This window comes from Amphiura filiformis, chromosome 11, assembly GCF_039555335.1.
Source record: "Amphiura filiformis chromosome 11, Afil_fr2py, whole genome shotgun sequence".
Lineage (NCBI taxonomy): Eukaryota > Metazoa > Echinodermata > Ophiuroidea > Amphilepidida > Amphiuridae > Amphiura > Amphiura filiformis.
This window is the reverse complement of record NC_092638.1, coordinates 54,902,900-54,922,783: the sequence shown is the minus strand read 5'-3', so window position 1 is coordinate 54,922,783 and position 19,884 is coordinate 54,902,900. Positions and strand designations below refer to the sequence as shown.

General features: G+C 38.6%; 1 protein-coding gene and 1 long non-coding RNA gene across 2 annotated transcripts in view; both read right to left on the bottom strand.

Annotated features, from left to right (window-relative positions):
* Positions 1-19,884, bottom strand: part of LOC140165031 (uncharacterized) — a 181,753-nt gene that overhangs the window by 14,267 nt on the left and 147,602 nt on the right. The window lies entirely within an intron of this gene.
* Positions 64-19,884, bottom strand: part of LOC140165016 (epsin-2-like) — a 40,097-nt gene continuing 20,276 nt past the window's right edge. Inside the window, 7 exon segments of the mRNA XM_072188426.1 lie at positions 64-452; positions 7,039-7,599; positions 7,602-7,982; positions 8,844-8,917; positions 8,920-9,042; positions 17,504-17,533; positions 19,403-19,883. Coding sequence (XP_072044527.1) covers positions 7,069-7,599; positions 7,602-7,982; positions 8,844-8,917; positions 8,920-9,042; positions 17,504-17,533; positions 19,403-19,883 — 1,620 coding nt within the window. The 3' untranslated portion in view covers positions 64-452; positions 7,039-7,068.

Below are 19,884 nucleotides of genomic sequence, written 5' to 3'. Positions count from 1 at the left end.
GAAAATTAAGGTCATGCCTTCCATAGCCCATTTTCCTGAATTACTATAAATCAATTCCAGACTGAAAAATTCTCCACCACATACATATAAATAAAATTATACCATGTTTCATCCCATATCAACGTGTAGACCATATAAACATAATTTTGGTACATGGATATTTTTAAACGGATACTAAATGTGGGTGCAGTTCATTCCCAGCAGATGGTCTTAATGTACGTAATATAATAGATGTTGTTTGTGTTTATCATTACTTGTATGATTCTATCAACTTCCTTTATGAGATGGGGGAAAAAGAAGACAAATCTAGCAGCAACTTTGGTTTCTTCACTGCTCCGGTCCTCTTGATGCAGTGCACTACTGTAAGGCTTACTATCTGGTTGTGTGGCAACATGTTTGACTGGCAACAAGGAGAGAAGAGTAGAGCAGCACAGCAGGATAATATGAAAGCTCTGTAAAATATAAAGGAAAGAGAAAAACATGGAATACATTAAGCCAATAAAACCATATTTTTGAGCAAATTAAAACCATTTTCAATTAATGTTCAGAGTGTGTGACATTCACAGTGACATTAGACAGTTCATCCTTTTAAGGGATCTGGAATGAGCGTTTTGAGCGTTTCGACAGTATTTTTGTGGGACATGAGAGCACATCAGACATATCGAATTGCATTCTAAATACGAAGAATGTCTTTCTGATATCAAATAATTTTCATTTTTTGAAATCCACGATATAATACAAATTTTATGACAAATTATTAAAATTTGATATTTTTCACATTTCTGATAACAGTCCTCGAAGTAAATTTTATAAATCTAATGATATATTCTTAAAGTGTATGTAGCTGGGAGGAAAAGCAAATGATCAATTGAAAATTTTGACCTTTCATATTGAAGATATGGATTTTTTTCCCAAAAAGACCCAATTTTTTTGGTGTTTTGGGAAAAAATCCATATCTTCAATACGAAAGGTCAAAATTTTCAATTGATCGTCGGCTTTTCATCCCACCTACATACACTTTAAGTATAAATCATCAGATTTATAAAGTTTACTTCGAATACTGTTAAATATCAAAAATATCAATTTTTAATGATTTGCCATAAAATGTGTATTACATTGCGAATTTCAAAAAATCAAAATTATTTGATATCATCAGGACATTCTTCGTATTCAGAATACAATTCGATATGTCTGATGTGCTCTAATGTCCCACAATAAATACTGTCCAAACGTTCATACCCCATCCCTTAAGGCATATATGAGAAAGGGAAATATGTTGCACATGTACACTGTGCTTACTATAATCAAAGGCTAAATTAAAAAGACTCGTTTGCGTCTGACGTCAAGGCAAAGGCGTGGCGTTATTGGTTGCTGACCTGCGCAGTACAGCATTTTCGATCTGGTCGACGCAAACTAGTCTTGTTTATTTTATCTTTGATTATAGTCAGAAGCAAACTAAGCTATTTTAATTTTATCTTTGATTAGGCTAAAAAAAAAGTTATGTCTCAAAGCCCACGCGCACGTTCGTTTTTCTTAGCACGTCTATGTCAGCTGAAATAGCAAAGTCATTTTTTATTTTTTCAAAAATTGTTTTTTTAGTTTTTTGCCGTAAAATCATGAAATTCTGAGACAAATTTTGAAGAAAAGTTACTTGATTTGATACTCGCATGGTTTAGGTATAAAACAATTGATATTTGTTGACTGTTGACAAACTCGCCACTGCTAAGCCAGCCAAAATGCTACCAGATTCTCGCTCTCTAGACGATCTCACAACGCAGTTCCAAGATTTCTTTGATTCCAAGGTGGACAACATTAAGCTCGCAGCTTGTCAGCACTGATCCTGGAACATTGTCTGTCGATATATCGGATTCCTGCAAAACTGAGCTTGTAAAGTTTTGTAAGGTTACTGATGACGAAGTTCGCAAGATCATCATGCAGTCTTCAAAAATATCGTGCACCCTTGATCCCATTCCGACATGGCTACTTGCAGAGATGCTTGATTCGCTCTTACCTGCCATCACCGAAATTATAAATGAGTCGTTCTCTCGTGGCGAAATCCCTGCTGAGCTGAAATCTGCGCTGATCTCGCCTCTGATCAAAAAGCCTACGCTAGATCCGAACGTGTTGACGAACTATCGTCCAATATCCAACTTGCCTTTTTTGCATAAGATCTTGGAACGCGTGCTGCTGTTTTCAACTTCAGCAATATCTATCTGACAATGACTTGCACGCAAAAGCTCAATCTGCGTATCGACAGTTCCACAGCACCGAGACAGCTCTTATCCGGGTCACAAATGACATCCTCCGTGCCGTAGATCAACATAGTGAAGTCATCTTGGTGCTGTTGGATCTGTCGGCGACTTTTGATACGATAGATCATCATGCACTCCTTCGTCGTTTACAGAATCGCTTCGGTATCTGTGGCCTGGCACTGAAGTGGCTTCAGTCCTACTTTCATGAGCGTCGACAGTCAGTTCTGATTGATGGCACCCAATCTAACCCCAGACCCGTGACGCGTGGCGCACCACAAGGATCGGTGTTTGGCCCTCTTGCATTTACAATGTACATATCACCTATAGAGGAAATTGTCAACGCCCATAACCTTCAATGCATGATCTATGCTGACGACACACAAGTATATATCACCTTTAATCCTTGTGATTCGGACACTGTCATACCCATCGTCGAACGCTGTGTTAAGGATGTTAAGTGCTGGATGGTGAAAAACATGCTCATGCTAAATGACAGCAAAACTGAGATTCTTCACCTCAATTCTCGTTTTGTTCCGTCTGCACCGATTTCATCTCTTCATATTGGCGGCGTCGCGTTTTAACATCATCTTCTGCACGGAATCTCGGCGTTGTTATCGACACCAACATGACCATGTCTAAGCATGTCAACAGCATTTGCAAGAGTGCGTCGTTCGCGTTGTACAAAATTGGAAGATTATGGAGCTTTCTCGATCAGCCATCTACTGAGAAGTTGGTACACGCATTCATCACATCGCGTTAGATAATTGCAATTCATTGTTATACGGTCTTCCCATTTCAGAAGTTGATAAATTACAGAGGATTCAAAACGCTGCTGCCCGGTTGGTTACTCGAGTAAAAGGTCGCTGTCACATGAAACCTGTGTTGCGCCAACTCCACTGGCTGCCTGTCAAGAAGAGAATCATATTCAAAATTCTTCTCATTACCTTCAAGGCTATTCATGGGTTAGCACCTGATTACATCAAGGAAATCATTGTCATTCGAATGCCAACTCGCCTTCTTCGCTCATCATCTGAATTGCTTTTGCAGCCTCCGCCAACTATCGCGCTCAAGACTGCTTCATACGGTTATCGCTCATTCTCTTCAGCCGCACCATCTCTTTGGAATCAACTACCATCATTCATTCGCAGTTCACAATCTGTCGACCAATTCAAGACCAACTTGAAAACCCATCTGTTCACGCTTCCTGATTAATGTATATTGTTCCACCATGATATTGTTTATTTTGTTTTATATTGTGTTGAATTGACCCTGCCCATTTTTCCATCATAGGGAGTAAGTTGCTGTTGCATTTACTGAGAGTGATTGTGCTGGTAACCTCTCCTCTCCAGGGTATTTCTACATCTCACCGGTGCCGGTCACTTACTTTTGTTTTGTCGTGCAATTTTAACCCAGCCAAAATTGTTGGGAGTAGGTCGCTGTTGCGCCTACTAACCATTTCCATCCTAGGGAGCAAGTTGCTGTTGCACTTGCTGAGAGTGAATGTGCTGGTAACCTCTCCTCTCCTGGGTCGCCAATTTTGAATTCTTGTTATTATTGTGCCGGTCACAGAGCACTTTGTTTTTGCTCTTTTATATTGTATAATCTGCATTTACTGTATGTTGTTTGCTGATATATTATAAAATTATTTTATAAGAAAATGTGCCTTGTTATGACTTGGTTGGGTTATGCAGATCTCCGTTTCTTTTGTTTTGTTCTTAGCTTCAGTCCGTTTAGGGCGGTTATGGGCGCTGCATGATCTGATTCTTGGAATCATTTTTGCTTTTGAATGTCATTTTAGCATGTTTAAAATAATAATTTTCTGTTGCTTTAGTTCACTGTGTTTGACATGCATATTTGTTTTGGTTCTTTAATGCCGCCTCTTGTATCAGTACTTGATTGGACTTGCATAGTAGCTCAGGGTGGTGGAGTGTTCTGCGTTTTGTCGGTACCTAGCGTCCGCTCTGTTTCCTCCCGGCTTGGTTCCCCACTTATGAGTTGCTGTGTGATTCCAATCTTGTACAACCATGTAATCGATTACCTTGCAATAGTGTGTATGTGTAATAGTATGTTAAGTTATTATGCTTTTAGATCTGTATTATAATATTTATTGTACTTGTTAGCTGATATAATATTTATATTTTTAATTATTGTGCCTTGAATCAAACTCAGTATATAATCTGATGGTTTTGCCATTAAGCCGCTCTGTATTTTTCTCATGGTTGGGTTATGCAGTTCTCCGTTTCCTTTTGTTTGCGTTCTCTTCTGTGCCTCCGGCTGCGGAGCACTGCATGATCTGACTCTTGGAATCATTTTGCTTTTGATTTGATTCTTGTTTTTAACTTACTTAATTTTGTTAATGCATTGTTGTTGTTGCCATTATTATTTGTACTTGATTGGACCTGCATAGTGACTCAGGGTGGTGGACTGGTCTGCGTTTTGCCGGCGCCTTGTTTTTGCTCTGTTTCTTCTCCGGCTCGGCTCCCCACCTAAGAGTTGCTGTGTGCTTCCAATCTTGTGCAATGTACCCGGTCATTTTCTTGCAATATTGTGTATGTGTAATAGTATGTTTAAGTTAGGCTATATATTGTTTTTAAATTTTTTGTTCCCTAGGTTTTATGTTTTGTAAAGCGCCCAGAGGCTATTTGCGTTGGGCGCTATATTAAATCTCTCATTATTATTATTATTATTATTATATTTGTACTTCAATTGTGTAAATCAACCACAATTTCACATTCGTTTTTGAAACTGCCATGGGCTTTGAGACATAACCTTTTTTTTTTAGCCTTATACATGTAGTAAGTGCAGTTTAAACAGTTCACTGACTGGAGCATGATTTCACGAACACAGCACATCCACAAACTCTGAACAAGTATGAAAATTCTCGCGTTTCATAATATGATGTGCCATCAGCGGTTGCTTTTGTGGGAGCATGTGTGGCCGAGTGGATAAGGCGTCCGACTCATTATACATAGGTTGTGAGTTCCAGCCCCGCTCATGCCAACGTGTTGTGTCCTTGGGCAAGGCACTTTATCCTCATTGCCTACTGGGGGATGTGGTTGGGTTGGATTGGATGTGCGTATAGTTGTTTGTTTCAATGTTGCAATATTGGCGCTGATTGCATTGTGTCTGTTTAGGTGTGTTTAATGTTCAATTCTAGCAATTTGACCTGCGGGTCACCATTAGAGTTTGAAATAAAACCTTCCATTTTTTTTTTTTTTTTTGCAAGGCAAAAATATGCAGTGCATCTTGGGAAAACGTCGACATCCATAGCCCGCGTAATACTAATACAACACAGTAACAGTATGTTATTGCGTGTTCAGATGTCAATATAAACAAATGCACATTAAAACAACAATTTACAATTATAGTAGATCCATTTTCTATCTATTGATCAGACAGAATCCTTTGTGGAGCTGTTTTTAACATTATTATTATCGCACTTGCCTAAAAATCCAATGATGGCTTCGCACGGCGATGTCGACTCCGGAGGCCAAAAAAAGTTGGACTTGCAAAAGCAACCACTGGCGGCGCATCGTATTATGAAACGCGAGAATTACTGTATTGAGTAGTGTGGTCTTTGTAAAAATCCTTCTGGGGTTCAAAATACTTCTTTAATTTTGGGGCTACTTTTGCAAAAAAAGCGCTTGAGAATCTAAAAAGTGAAGTAAATTTTTGTCTGATATGTTTTCCCGGTATTTTACTCCCACCATTTTGGTCCCGGTATTTCAAGGCAGGGAGGGCAACTTGCCCACGCCCACCCCACCCCCATTTTGATGACTTTTGAAAGGGCATTTGAAAGCACCCACTTTACCTAAATCATGTATTTTAGTTGGAAAGTTAATCAATTGCATTTTAATTCATGAAATATGACATATAATTCGAGACTGAATTAAAAAGACTAGTTTGTGTTTGACGTCCTGTCAACCAGATCAAAAATGCTGTACTGATGTCGGAAGCAAACTAGTCTTTAATGTTGTCTCTGATTATATAATTAAAGACAGAGATAAAAAGAATTTATCGCGTCTGATGTCACCGTCAATTACGATCCTTGATTGGTTTAGGTTTATAGCGTGTAAAAGGAAGACCAATCTATCTGGTGCTGATCGGAGAAAAGGAATAGCAGCAAATGGCGAAAAATTACGTACATTTACAAGGCAAAAAGCAGCTTTTCAAGGCATTGTTGACATGGTGCCTTCGCGAGAGAAAGTTTCCTACTATAAATACCAAACGTTTGAGATGGTTTGCATGTTTGAAGATGCAAAATTAACAATAAGGCCGCCCGGTTATACCGCCACGTTCAGCAAGTTATCATCACGACCACTTGTAAACAAACCGTGTTCGAGTTTGATTGACAGATGACGCGTGACATCAGATGCGATAAATTCTTTTTATCTCAGTCTTTCATTATAGTAAGTGCAGTTTAAGCAGTTCACTGACTAACGTTAAGTGGTACTTAAAATAACATAAATGGCACTTACGATACACATGATGCATTCAACTCATTTTAAGTTTGAGTGCAGAAGGCTATTTTAAGGCCCAATTAAATGGTTTTGCAGGCATCAGCAGAACTGAACAACTTAAACTGCACTTATTACACACAGGATTAGAGCCCATTTCATTCCTACTCAAAAATCTACTGATCCAAATATTTCCATTTTGTAAAACACAAAATTGCTTCTCTTGTAAAAAGATGAAAATTGCACTCACGATATCAATTGTCTTGCAATCTGCCAATGATTTGATTTTTGGCTTGAAATATCGTTATTCTTGCAACCCCCAGACTTACCATTTTACTGTACATTAGCGCAGACAGGCCCTACATCAAGAATGGGTTATTGGTCTGTTGTGCAGGCTGTGATTGTGGAACTAAAGGGGTCATGTTTGACATTGGCATCAAAGGCTGTTGTAACGCCACTCCACCTCCGGCTCCTATTCCAACCCCCGCTGACATACCAACACCGCCACCCATCATATTACCAGCTGGCTGTGACCTAATCTGATTTATTGTTGGTGCCGGTTGCCTTTGTTGATGGAATGGATTCGCTGCTGCCGCTGCCGATGTCGTTGCTGCTGGTGCGGTTCCCATGAACGGGTTAGCTGGTGCAGCTGTCGGTTGCGGCGCCGGTGAGATGAGCAAATCCAGGTTAACTAGTGAGGAATTCTCACCCAGAAAGTCTTTAGGGGACTTCTTTCTCTGCGCATCCAAACCCAGAGCATTTGACATTCCCGACATGTTAAACGCATCCCCAGCAGGTTGACTTGGCTGCAATGTACCTCCAAATTGTGGACTGTCGGCTCCTCCAGTCCGCAACATATCAAATTCGGCATCCGGATCCGCCGGTCTCAGTGCCGTCGTCGTCGATCCCCACGGGTCACTGGCAGGGGGAGGATAAGCCGGATCGCTGGCAGGGGAGGATTCCAAGGGTCGGTTGCTGGCTGTACCGGTGGTATGTTTGTCGGCGAGCCACCCCATGGATCCGCAGCTACTGGTGTTGGCGCCCATGGATCGACAGCAGTCGTAGATGGTGGTACTGCCGGATTAGGCCCACCTGCCCAGGGGTCATTGGGGATGGCGGGCATATTTGCGGTTGCGGTTGGTGCTTGAGATGAACCCCAAGGATCGCTGCTAGGCGGCGCTGCTGGTGGCCCACCCCATGGGTCTGAGTGAGCAGGAGACATCTGCGGTTCTGAAGCCATAGTGAGAAGTGTGGATGCTCCTACAGCCGGCGCCTGTATAAACAAAGACGAAAAAACATTTCATCCATTTTATATTCATACTTCGTCGGCAGAGTGCTACACTATCGTAAGTGCAGTAGAATGTAATAGCTGCCATTTGCAACATTTCAATAAATGTACTTACTTTTAACCAATAACACTAGAAGTCTACTAGAAAAACACCCAACTACATGTAAAGGTGATATCTTGGGTTAGCTTAGTGACCTCAGGCAAGTAATACAGAACATCAACACTTTACAATGATGTGCTGCAAATAATAGGTGTTTTACAAAAGGCAGCTATTACATTCTACTGCACTTACGATAGTGTAGCACTCTGCCGACGACACCACAGCACAATTCACCACATAAAAATGTTATCGTTTAGAGAGAACTTCCGCCACATCCGCAATTCATTTTGAGAATAGCCAATCTTTTACACAATTTCCATTATACCCACAATTCACACTTTTGAGCCATGATTATATTATCAAAAGAGAATTTCCTCTCCATTTATAACACTGCAGATAAGGCTCTGACAAATCACCTGTCTGGGACAACCAATAGTTCAGATAACCCTGCCCCATCGAGCAAGTTTAATTTTTCAAATCTTTTTTGAACGTTGTCAAACTTGAAGATGATACAAAATGCAGAGATGCCAACATTAACATCCAGAAAATAGGGAGGATTCAAACAAAAAATAAGGAGGTTTTCAAAATTACATGCAACTTCAAGGGCACAAAACTTGCCAAAAATAGGGAGGTTGCCAAATTTGGGTGTCAAAATGGACAAAAATGTTAACAAAAATAGGGAACCTCCCTCTAAAATAGGGAGGGTTGGCATCTCTGAAAATGTAGGAAAAGAAAGATTATCTAACCGCTGGATCCCTGCTTTCATTTAGAGCAATTTGCAGTCTTACGTCATCACTTCTCTCCATCTTCTTCTTCTCGCTGCCTCTTCCCTACTCATGGCTAGGGCCAACTGTAGCTGCAATTCCTCCTCTCCGGTAGTCTGGGGTCGGGCTTGTTCTATCTCCGATGACAGATCCCTTGTTAATGGTGGAGTCCCACTGGATGCTGTTAAAGGATTGAGAGAAATGACAACAATAAAATGCTTGTTATGTGCCTGATCCACATTTTGTTTTGATAATTTAAAGCAAGTTTAATTAGGAGGTTTGTTTGCTGAATAACAAAAAGCAAATAATTATTAACAACTGAAGTAAATCTTACTTACTGTACCGGTATTATCAATTTAAGTCCTACATTTTATTTAAAACTTAAATTTATTTTTCAACAGTAGCACAATTACCAAGAGATAAAGAAAAGTACGTAGCTGTGATAAATTATAATAGAGGCAAGTGTTTGTTACACAGAGACACAAATACATAAATAGAATTCTGGAGTTAAGGCCGCAATTCTTAAGATGCAATTCTTTCAAAATTACCAAAATGGACATTGAAGTTGCGTTGCACAGCCCTCGAATTAAGGATCTGAAGGGGCACAGCAACTTTTTTAGGGCAAGTTGATAATTCGTCGTCCATATTCCATAGTGGCGTATAGTGGGGCGCCCTGAATAAACAACTTTTCGAGAAAATCGGGTTTGAAGAAATGCCAATTTAAAATCGAGTTGTGTAAATCAGACATTCATTATATTTTGTAAATGATGTGAAATTTCTGTAGTAAACTAAATAGATTTTATTGTTATATATTTTTCAAAAGAAATAAATACATACTATTGCTGGCAAACTGACAATAAAACTATACGTCACTATGGAAAACGAACAAAACGCAATACCCTAACCTTACGTTACACGCCACCTCGGTCGCCGTGTAATCCCTATGGCGTTACTTTTAAATCGTTAAGTATTCCATAGTGGCATATAGGTCCGATACGCGTACGCCACTATGAAATACGATGTTTTTCATTTTTGCCGATATTTCATAATTATAAAATGTGTATAAAAAGTGGCGTATGGTCGATACGCCACTATGGAATACAAAAATGTCACTTTGTAACTATATCGCCACATTTAATTAATTAATTACTAATTAATTAGCTAATTATGACTGATGAGACTTAGAAAAAATGAAAGAGAACATCATTAAAAACATATGTGCCAATTTTCAAAAAAATGACCAAAAAATCACTATACGCCACTATGGAATACAGCCGACGAATTGCCTTGGATTTTCACTGAAAAGGCAAGGCAGCACGGCAATTTGTAATATTTCAAAAGGGCATCACGGCAACTGTTGAAAATTAGAGATGGGCACCAAGGCAATTTTTCAAAAGCGAATAGATGCATTGCTGTCAGCTGAATTCGACACCAAAGTAAAATTTGACTTTACACTAAAACTAACCAGATTGCTCAAAAAACCTGCTTAAATAATACAAAGCAATCAAAAATAAACAGTTTAATTTACTTAAATTTTGCGATCTCTAGTTCTGAGCGATGAAACAGCTGCAACTTTGGTAATAATATTGATCAAATTCGCCGGGATAGAAACTATTTCGTTCAAAACATATCTAGAGATGGGCTCACATGTACAAGATAAGACGATACCGGAAGGGTATCGTCATTGGTTTGCAATGGGAAGTCAATGTTTGCTAATCGAGAGATCAATATAATTGATTTGCCCAGCGCTTGGATTTTATTCACGACACGAGGAAGCTTAGTTACTAACAGCGTTTCTGATTGGTCAATAGTACGCTGAAGGTATTTCTCTGACCATTCGGAAAAAAGAAGTCAGATTATATGTATATATAAAAGCCGATGTGATTGGCTGAATATGTGATGAATATTAATTCACAACAAACTATTGCGTATACTGTGATTGATAGCTGGGTTACGATGCTCAAAATAGAGATCAACGATCGTGTTCAAGACTTTCGATTTAATTTGAGGGCATTACGGCAGTGGGGGTGGGCACCCATGGCAATATGCAGTCGGTGCCGTGGGTTAAATCGGGGGCTGCATGTAAATAGAATTCTGGAGTTAAGTCCGGAATTCTTTAGATGCAATTCTTTCAAAATGACCAAAATGGACATTATCATGAAGTTGTGTTGCAATGACCTCTGAAATTATTAAAGGAATATTTTGTGATCCCAGCATCCTCTTTTTATGACATTTTTCAGAAGATATCCACGAAAAAAGCTTATTCCCAAAATTTCAGTTGATTCTGATTTTGCGTTTGTAAGTTATGCATGATTATGTGTATTACACTGCTCTATAGACAATGTGTTGTAATTTCGTTCTGGTGCACCAGAACGTAATTCAATTTCCACGATATTTTTGCTGAATCTGCAAGAAATTTTTTGTACATAAACATTATGTAGCTAGAGGTTTGGACAGTGGTATACAAATCTCAACTTTTTTTGAGAAAAGTAGGGGATGATACTGTACATCACAAAATGCCCTTTTAAAGAGAGTTTGTCCGTCAAACATTTAGTTGTATGCTAATGCTATGCTTCTTTTCTTCTTTTTTTAGTAAAATACGCTATTGGAAATGCAGGATTTCTTTAACTGTGTTTTTTTACTGTCCTTTTTCTTGTAATGGCCTTTTTTTTACTTTTAATTTCCTGATACATCAAATTGAAAGTTATAATCTATTCATTTGATTTTTCTGAAACATCCAGGATAGGATGTGAAACTGTCGTCAGTTCAAAAATATCCTGTGGCATAGATCTACAATTTAATATTCTAAAATAGGTTCACATGCGTGTTTAAGAGACAAACCCTTTTTAGGGCTTTCAACTACTCTAATAATCAGGCCTCACAGATTGTAAAATTTCCACTTGCCCATCAGGTAAGTTTACTTAAAAATCCACTTGCCTGATTTTATATTTTACTTGCCCTGATCTTTGCACACATGTAATTATTCACTTTAAAACCTTTTTAAGTTATGATTCTGTAGTTAAAATACTGTAGAAAAACATCTACAAGTATATATGCCTCTAAATGAGTGGGGCTTTTTCGATGAAAAAGATAAAAGGCAGAAATCATTATTTGGAGTTTGAGCAATTATATTACTGATACATGTGGGTGTACAAACATGTATTATTGTAAGCCTAATCTGTTGTATTGTTTTTGTGGAGCCTAGGGTGTCTGCCTTTTGTCTCTCTCGTATAAAACAACCACTCATTACACTGCCCAACACAGTTTTTGGTGACTTTGGTTTGAGAGTTGTTTTTAGGTAATTTTGGGTCGCTGATTTCAAATATTGCATTAGTTTTTGCATATCACGTCAAATTTTCACTCTATGGTATACCCCCGCTTATATCATACTCGGCAGTGGGGTTTGACTCCCACCCTTTTTATTTTACCCCCACCCTTTTTATTGAGGCACCCTTTATACTGAAAATTCCTGACCCCCACGCTTTTTACTGAGGCACCCTTTATACTGAAAATTCTTGACCCCCACCACTTTTTGCTTTTTCCGCTATTTGTAAACTGACAAAGTCGCACGCAATTTGGTTCGAAGTATCAAGTACGCCGAATTCTGCACCTATTTCACATGTCCGAGTCCGATGTTTTTCTCTCCAATAAGTTAATTGATACATTACGTGAACAATGCAAATTATATGTGAAAAACTACTACTGCACTGTAAAATAAGCATTTTAATGAATAACTGTACTTTTATGGTGTTCAAATGTTGTTCTTGTCGTGAAACTTGACGTACGCTGTGTTCAGCGACTATATCCTACTTCTTCCGTGCTGCTTCGCTCAATCAATTATGCATGTTAATGAAGTCACTCATATACGATCAATGTAAAGAAAAATAACACGTCATGGAAAATCGGATATTTGCATATGACGTAGGTGTTTTTGCGGCGCATCCGGGGAGGATATTGTGTACATTGCACTGGATTCACGTAAACAAGCGCGAGCCTGCATCAAATGGAATTTTATCTTGCGACATAGTGTGCAAGTTTTGGTGATTTTTCTTGGAACTATGATTATTTTATCATTCAATAAAAATATACTGTAAGTTGGAAAGCCCCACGCTTTTTATTTTAATCCCACGCTTTATATCAGTCCACGCTTTTTACCCAAAAAGTTTAAACCCCCACGCTTTCACCAATTTTCAGAATTTCGAACCGGCACGCATTATAAAGCGTGGACTGCCGAGTGTGTATATGAGAGGGTGTATTGCCCGGGTCCATAAAGTTACTAAATCACATGAACCCAATTCAAAGTCAAAAGGTAAATGCATAAATATTGACATAATAATATCAACTATATAAAGGTACACTAATTTGGCAAGAAGATTTGCCTTAGCATGTTTATGGAACAAATTTCCGTCTGCATGACTATAAATCATGTAGAAATATACAAGATTCCATGTGTTTCAGAGCTCCATTATGTGGTGCAAAGCATCATGGGAAGGTATGATTGTCTGCTATTAAGCTGTATTTATCAGTCCAATTCCACTTAATGTACAATATTTTTAAGACAAAGGCAAAAAGTATAACTCATCCTGTCCTTGCTTATTAAACATTATGTGTTCTAAATAGTAATTCATGAAATTTCACCATTTGTCATAGAAAAAAAACTTGACCTGATAGGGAAAAACTAATGCCATATTTGAAATCAGCGACCCCAAATTAGTTAAAAACAACTCTTAAATCCAAGTCACCAGAAAAAAAGTTAAATTTTGTTGGCCAGGTTATGCTTGTAGATAGAATTCTACAGTATGCTTTAACAATAATAATAGCATGCATGTAGAATTACCAGTTTTCATCGTTTCATTCACATTGCACCAAATTCTGAATTTCTCAATTATTCCTCTTTTGTTTTGTAAACACAACTTTGGTGCCTAAGTGCAGATAACAAAATTCTCCGAACATTTACATACATTTTACTGCTTAACTCAGGGGTGTGAGAGGCCACAGACCAAAAACAAGGAAAATCACTAAAAACAGGGTAAAATCAGGGTAAAAACGCCAAATATGGGCTGAAAATAAAAGAAAAACACATACATTTTGGCAACAAAAAAAGAGAAAACCAGCTGAAAAGAGGAACTCTCACATCCCTGTGCTTTACATGTTGAATTGTGGTCAAAGTTATGGCCACTCAAAGTAGTGGGACTTTCTTTTTTGGATGTGTTTACATTCTACATTGATTGCATGTATGGCTCTTGCAGGACTCCCATCAGGGAGATCAGTGTTTCATTGACAAGATAAGTATTAATAAATTGTACATTCTAAGGACCGTCAATATCGATAATAATCAATAAATCAGCTATTCAATAAATATCCATATCGCTGATATTACTTTCTGAAGGAAATTGATTATCCAAGTTGCCGATAATGGAAAAATAAAAGTATACAAAAAATCAGGAAAAAAGGACTGAAAGTCGCTGGAAGGTGGCTGGCACATTTGTGAGTCCAAATGGCATAGCACTCCATAAGTTGCTGGAAGATGGCTGGTGCATTTGTGAGTCCAAATGGCATAGTGCTCCGTAAGTCGCTGGAAGGTGGCTAGGGCATTTGTGAGTCCAAATGGCATATCGCTCCATAAGTGGCTGGAAGGTGGCTATCGCATTTGTGAGTCCAAATGGCATAGCGCTCCATAAGTCGCTAGAAGGTGGGTGGCGCACTTATGAGTCCAACTGGCACAGCGCTCCATAAGTCGCTGGAAGGTGGCTGGCGCATTTGGGAGTCCAAATGGCATAGCGCTCCATAATTTGCTTTAAGGTGGCTGGCACATTCGTGAGTCCAAATGGCATAGCGCTCCATAAGTTGCTAGAAGGTGGCTAGCACATAAATGTGAGTCCAAATGGCAGGGCGCTCCATAAGTTGCTGGAAGGTGGCTGGCGCATTTGTGAATTCAAATGACATAATGCATCCTGTTACATAGGTAAGGGTCATGTCATATTAAATATAATATAGATTAATGTAGAAGATATGATTAAAATTGGGAGGAAAATTGGTTTACCGATCTTTATCAAATATATCGATTTGTTAAAATCCTGATATCGACGGTCCTTAGTACAGTCCAATAGCGTTTATGTATTTCACATGTGCCAGCAGCAAAACACAGACAAAATGTTAAAAGGAACCATTTGGTCTTAACTAAAGTAAATTGTTCAGATTTATAGGCCCATGCATATCACTCTGACTGGCTGATTAGTAGTCATGACAACAATGTGATTGACCCATTGGTCATTGAGCGCATAGAAAGGGCATTAGACAATGCCTCTTCTACACTCTCAATGATCACCATTGTCTGCCCGTAACTCTGAAAAATTAGAAAATTTAGTTATCAAAATAAAGCTGTTCTGACTTGACTTGATGTACAGAAGGAAGTAGGTACACAATTTTTTCAAATTAATTTTCTGTAAGGAATGTAGAAAATGAATATTTATAATTTCACTTTGGTATTTATTACTCAGTACTTGGAACCTATAATAAGCCTATCAAATGTAAGGCTCCGACAAATGCGCAACTGCGGTATCACTTGCATAGCAAGTCACGGTTTTAACTTATGCATTTCTTGACATTTGGGAAAAAGTGTGTCATCCACTTTCTACATCCCTGTTTCAATGTGCGAGAAAACTAAAATTCACAGAAACACATTTATTTTATGTGACTTATAACAAGTGATCTAGGTGGCTACAGTTAATCTGACTTAATAAAGAAGAAAAGAAAATTGATAAATAAATAGTTTTCCACAAAAAAAATCCATAACACATCTCAAGGAGCAAAAGACAGCATTCGAACCTGCAGTAGTTTGGTATTGCTTGAAGATAGTAAACGTCACTTCACCTTGCTAAGGCTTCTTTTCAAATCAACATCCACTGGTAAACACCTGTAAAGTGTGCTGAGGCTTGTGGACCAACGTCTAGGCGTTGTGCCTGTGCGTAGCGCACTATAAATCACTACGCCTTTTTTTTTTAGGCGGTACAATTCATCCTGGCCCTTCTGTGATAATGTAACTCGGGGATAAGCAACGCATACAGCACTGAAAGTAGTTTGAGTAGGCTGCAACAACTGCATTGCTAAGTGCAGTAGGGTATAGTAACATATCAAGTCTAGTATAAGACACTGTAGATGACAACAACAACGTAAACCTCTGGATGCCTACTATATAAAACAATCTTGTGCTGTGCTCTAGCTGGCATGGCAGGTACACTGTGGTCGACAGTAAACGGTGTATAACTGTAAAGTGCTCTCTGGTTGCAAAATAATAAAGCTGTGGCTTGGTGCTTGCTCTAATAAGATAAATATATTGCAGAAACGGTGAAAAAGTTCAAGTGCAAATTACGGGTTACTCTACCAGATATGATCTCATCGTCAAAATCCGAGTCGGCAACGTCCGAATCCGGTCCCGCTCTCCACCAGTACTGCTGCGAAACCGGTATCATTATAGCACCTGTTGACGTCATCGTACCTTCCGGTTCTTTTGTTTTGTCGTCATTTGCTTTTGCATGATCCTTAGACACCGATTTGCTTCGCTTTTTTCGGTGGGACGATTTCACATGCTTGTCTCGTAAGGCTTTGTTGCTCCGTGGATTACAGCGCTCTGTCAAGGCTCTGTTCAGTTCGGGTCTGAGTTTGAAATCTTCTACATGTACTCCTGAAGCTGGCAAGCATGCGGCAATTAATGTAAAGAAAAGCATTGTTTCTAAAATGAACTTACCTACAGCATTTAAGTATCTATTTTTATGAACCACCTTTTCTCCCGTCCGTTAGCAAGCAAAATGTCAAACGCTTCACCAAAAGCAAAGTCCAGCATCATCTGATGAGGGCCAATCGTTACATGAAGTGCAAGAAACAAACCTGGTATGTCCATTTAGTACCTGTTACAACCTATCTATCACAAGCACAGATAATTTTCGCGTATACATGGTCATACAAAGGCACGCAACGGTGTGCATTTACACAGGCGATGGAACAATAGCCCTCATGAATATGCAAGACTTCACATTGTATTCAAAGCACAGGAACTTTGTCAGTTGGTGCTCTCTTTTTAAACAAAATTGAGATTCCTCCAACATATTGTGCTGCGAGAACCTTACAGAATAAAAGATATGAATACGCCACTCAGCGGTTAGCAAACAAGCTATGCTCCAGGAGTACTATACGTTGAAGATATCTCAAATATTATATTACGAAGCCTTGCCACCTATATGTACTGTATGTATAATCTTATTTATCTGAAGATGACTTGTAGCCATTGACTACTTGACAAATTTACTGAACATAGTCAAAAGATAATTCCACTTTTCATGCACATTTCCGCAACTACAAATTTGTTTTGAAGGAAGCAATTACCAGTACTGCATGCGACCCAAAAGCCTGGGCACTGCCACAAAAAGTTGATGGGCCATACAATACGGCAATCTTGTGTATAAGAATAAGCTGGCAACCTTATCGCTAGGCAACATTAAAAACAACAACTAATTCTCAGCTCGTCAATTTTTGCACAGAAATGATCGCAGTAGAAACATTGGCGGATCCGCCGCATGAAGTGGATTATCCGTTGAACACAAATTCACAAAATTTGTCACAGGAATAATTAATTGTGTACTTACTTCCATTTTGGTCTGGATTGTCTGCATTGCCTGAATTAATGTATAAAGGAAAGCATTGTTTCTAAAATGGACTTAACCTAGCACAGGAAGTATACATGTATATTTTCTAAAACACTTTTCTAACACCCATTACCATGCAAAGTTTTTATCAGAGTTATTTAGAGAAATCATGATTAATTTAACCCTTAACTACAGGTTAGAATTGCTTGAAATTTCATTGCCTTAGCATTTATAATTTCGTAATAATAATAAAAATAAAAATAAAAATAAAAATAATGATAATAATAATAATAATAATAATAATACTTGGTATTTTGATGTGTCGTTCACCCCAGTACGATGGTGTTTACAAAGTTATCAACAATATAAAAAAATACAATCAAAACAAGAATGTTGTTTAAAAAAATCTTGAATAGATGGGGCCATTCTAATTTCAGCTTTATTGTACAAAGAGCCTAAAGAGGGCTTGTACAATGTACAAAGTGAATTAAAGTTTAACTTCAACACTACACTATTTTTGATCACCTGGAGCGTTTTCACTAGTCCGACTAAGCGTCCTCAGCACATGGTGATGTTGTGTTGATATCTTGTCTACAATCGGGATATCTCTCACTCATGACGACATATGATTGACAGAATGACGTCATAGGACGTCATTCTATGACGTCAATCATGTCGTCATCAGTGAGAGATATCCCGATTGTAGACAAGATATCAACACAGCATCACCATCTGCTGAGGACGCTAGTCGGACTAGTGAAAACGTTCCATGTGAGCGAAAAATAGTGTAGTGTTGAACTTGAAGTTAAAACTTTTAATTCATTTTATCTACCAGTACCACTATGTATGAATATATCCACTCGTATAATGTACAAGGTGTCTCAAAAAAGTGACAAAGGTTTTAAAAAATAATCTTATGTAAATGTTTCTTTTTCATGACACAATTTATGTACCCTCTACTACATGTAGTACCCTGTGGATGTCAAGTTCACAACTTGTGTACTTAGTTAAACCACATTCCTGAGCAAGACGTTTGATATGTGACATACTGCTACACAAGGTTCATTTGGTGGAGCATTTTAGAAGGATGAATAAATCATACCAGATAAAATGACATTGTTTTGTTGCAACATCGTAAAATGTAGTTCATTTTCTATTATGTAACCTTTTTGGGTCACCCTGTAGTAGTTGACTACTTGATAAAAAATTTCTTGAACACAGTCAAAAGATAATTTCACTTGTACGCAGACATATCCGAAGCTACCAATTTGTTTTTAATTAAACTATATTACCTAATGTGATCACAACCTTGAGCACTGGACAACACAATTTACAAAATTCCAAAAGCCTAAAATTGCACCCCTGATGATGTGTCATCGATGTGCAAATCTTCACTGTACATTGTACAACACTGTGAAATTTAACGTGGCCCAGTGAAGTTGCGAACATCGATAATATATCATTAATTGCAAAGGTGTTCAGGACTTTCTGAAAAGGTCAATTTGGAGTAATCAATGCTTGCAAAGTTATGGCAATGGGCTATTCCAGTTGAAATCCATGGAAGACATTCATGACCTTATTAATCTCCCACACAGGGGGTGTAAATTTCAAATGGACTCATCCATTTAGGTAACCCCATTTAAAATTCACACGCCCTCTGTGGAAGATTAAGGTTATGTCTTCCATAAAGGGTGTATGGATTTCAACTGGAATAGTCCAATATCAGGTAATGAGAAGATCAACTGAAAACCTTGTTGCTAGGCAACTGTCAACAATAACATGTACTCGCAAATTATCATCTCGTAAATTTTTTCACGGAATTGAAAACATCCGCACAACAGGATTATCTGTTGAATATTCATGAAATTTATCACATTTTTAAAACTTGATTGGACTTACTTCCATTTTGGTCTGGACTTTCTGGATTGCCTGTTGGCGATGCGTCGCTACCGATACCCTGTGATGCCTGTGCAAATCTCTCTTTGGCTTTCAGCGCCCTCGTTCTCTCCGTCTTCAGTCTCTCTTCGTCCTTCAGAAGCAGTACCAGATTCTTTGACTTCTCCCGCACGTTCATCCCCTGATCTTTGCCGTCGCGGTCTGTAAACTGAAAATCCTTCAGAGTCTGTATCGCAAATATGTTCTCTTTGCACTGTTGCGCCACTCGTTCCGATCCCGTTTTAATGATGTACTCCAGCAGCATAAGTGCTTTGTACACATGCCGCCAATTCTTCCCATGGTCATTGAGCCGCTTCCAAATCATGCTCATGATTTCTGAAAAGGCTACTACATTGTATGTTAAATCTGCAATCTCCGACATGACCGAGCTGGATGGACCCCATGGGTCATTTGAAGTTGCCTCCCGCACCTTAACTTGGGCGGGG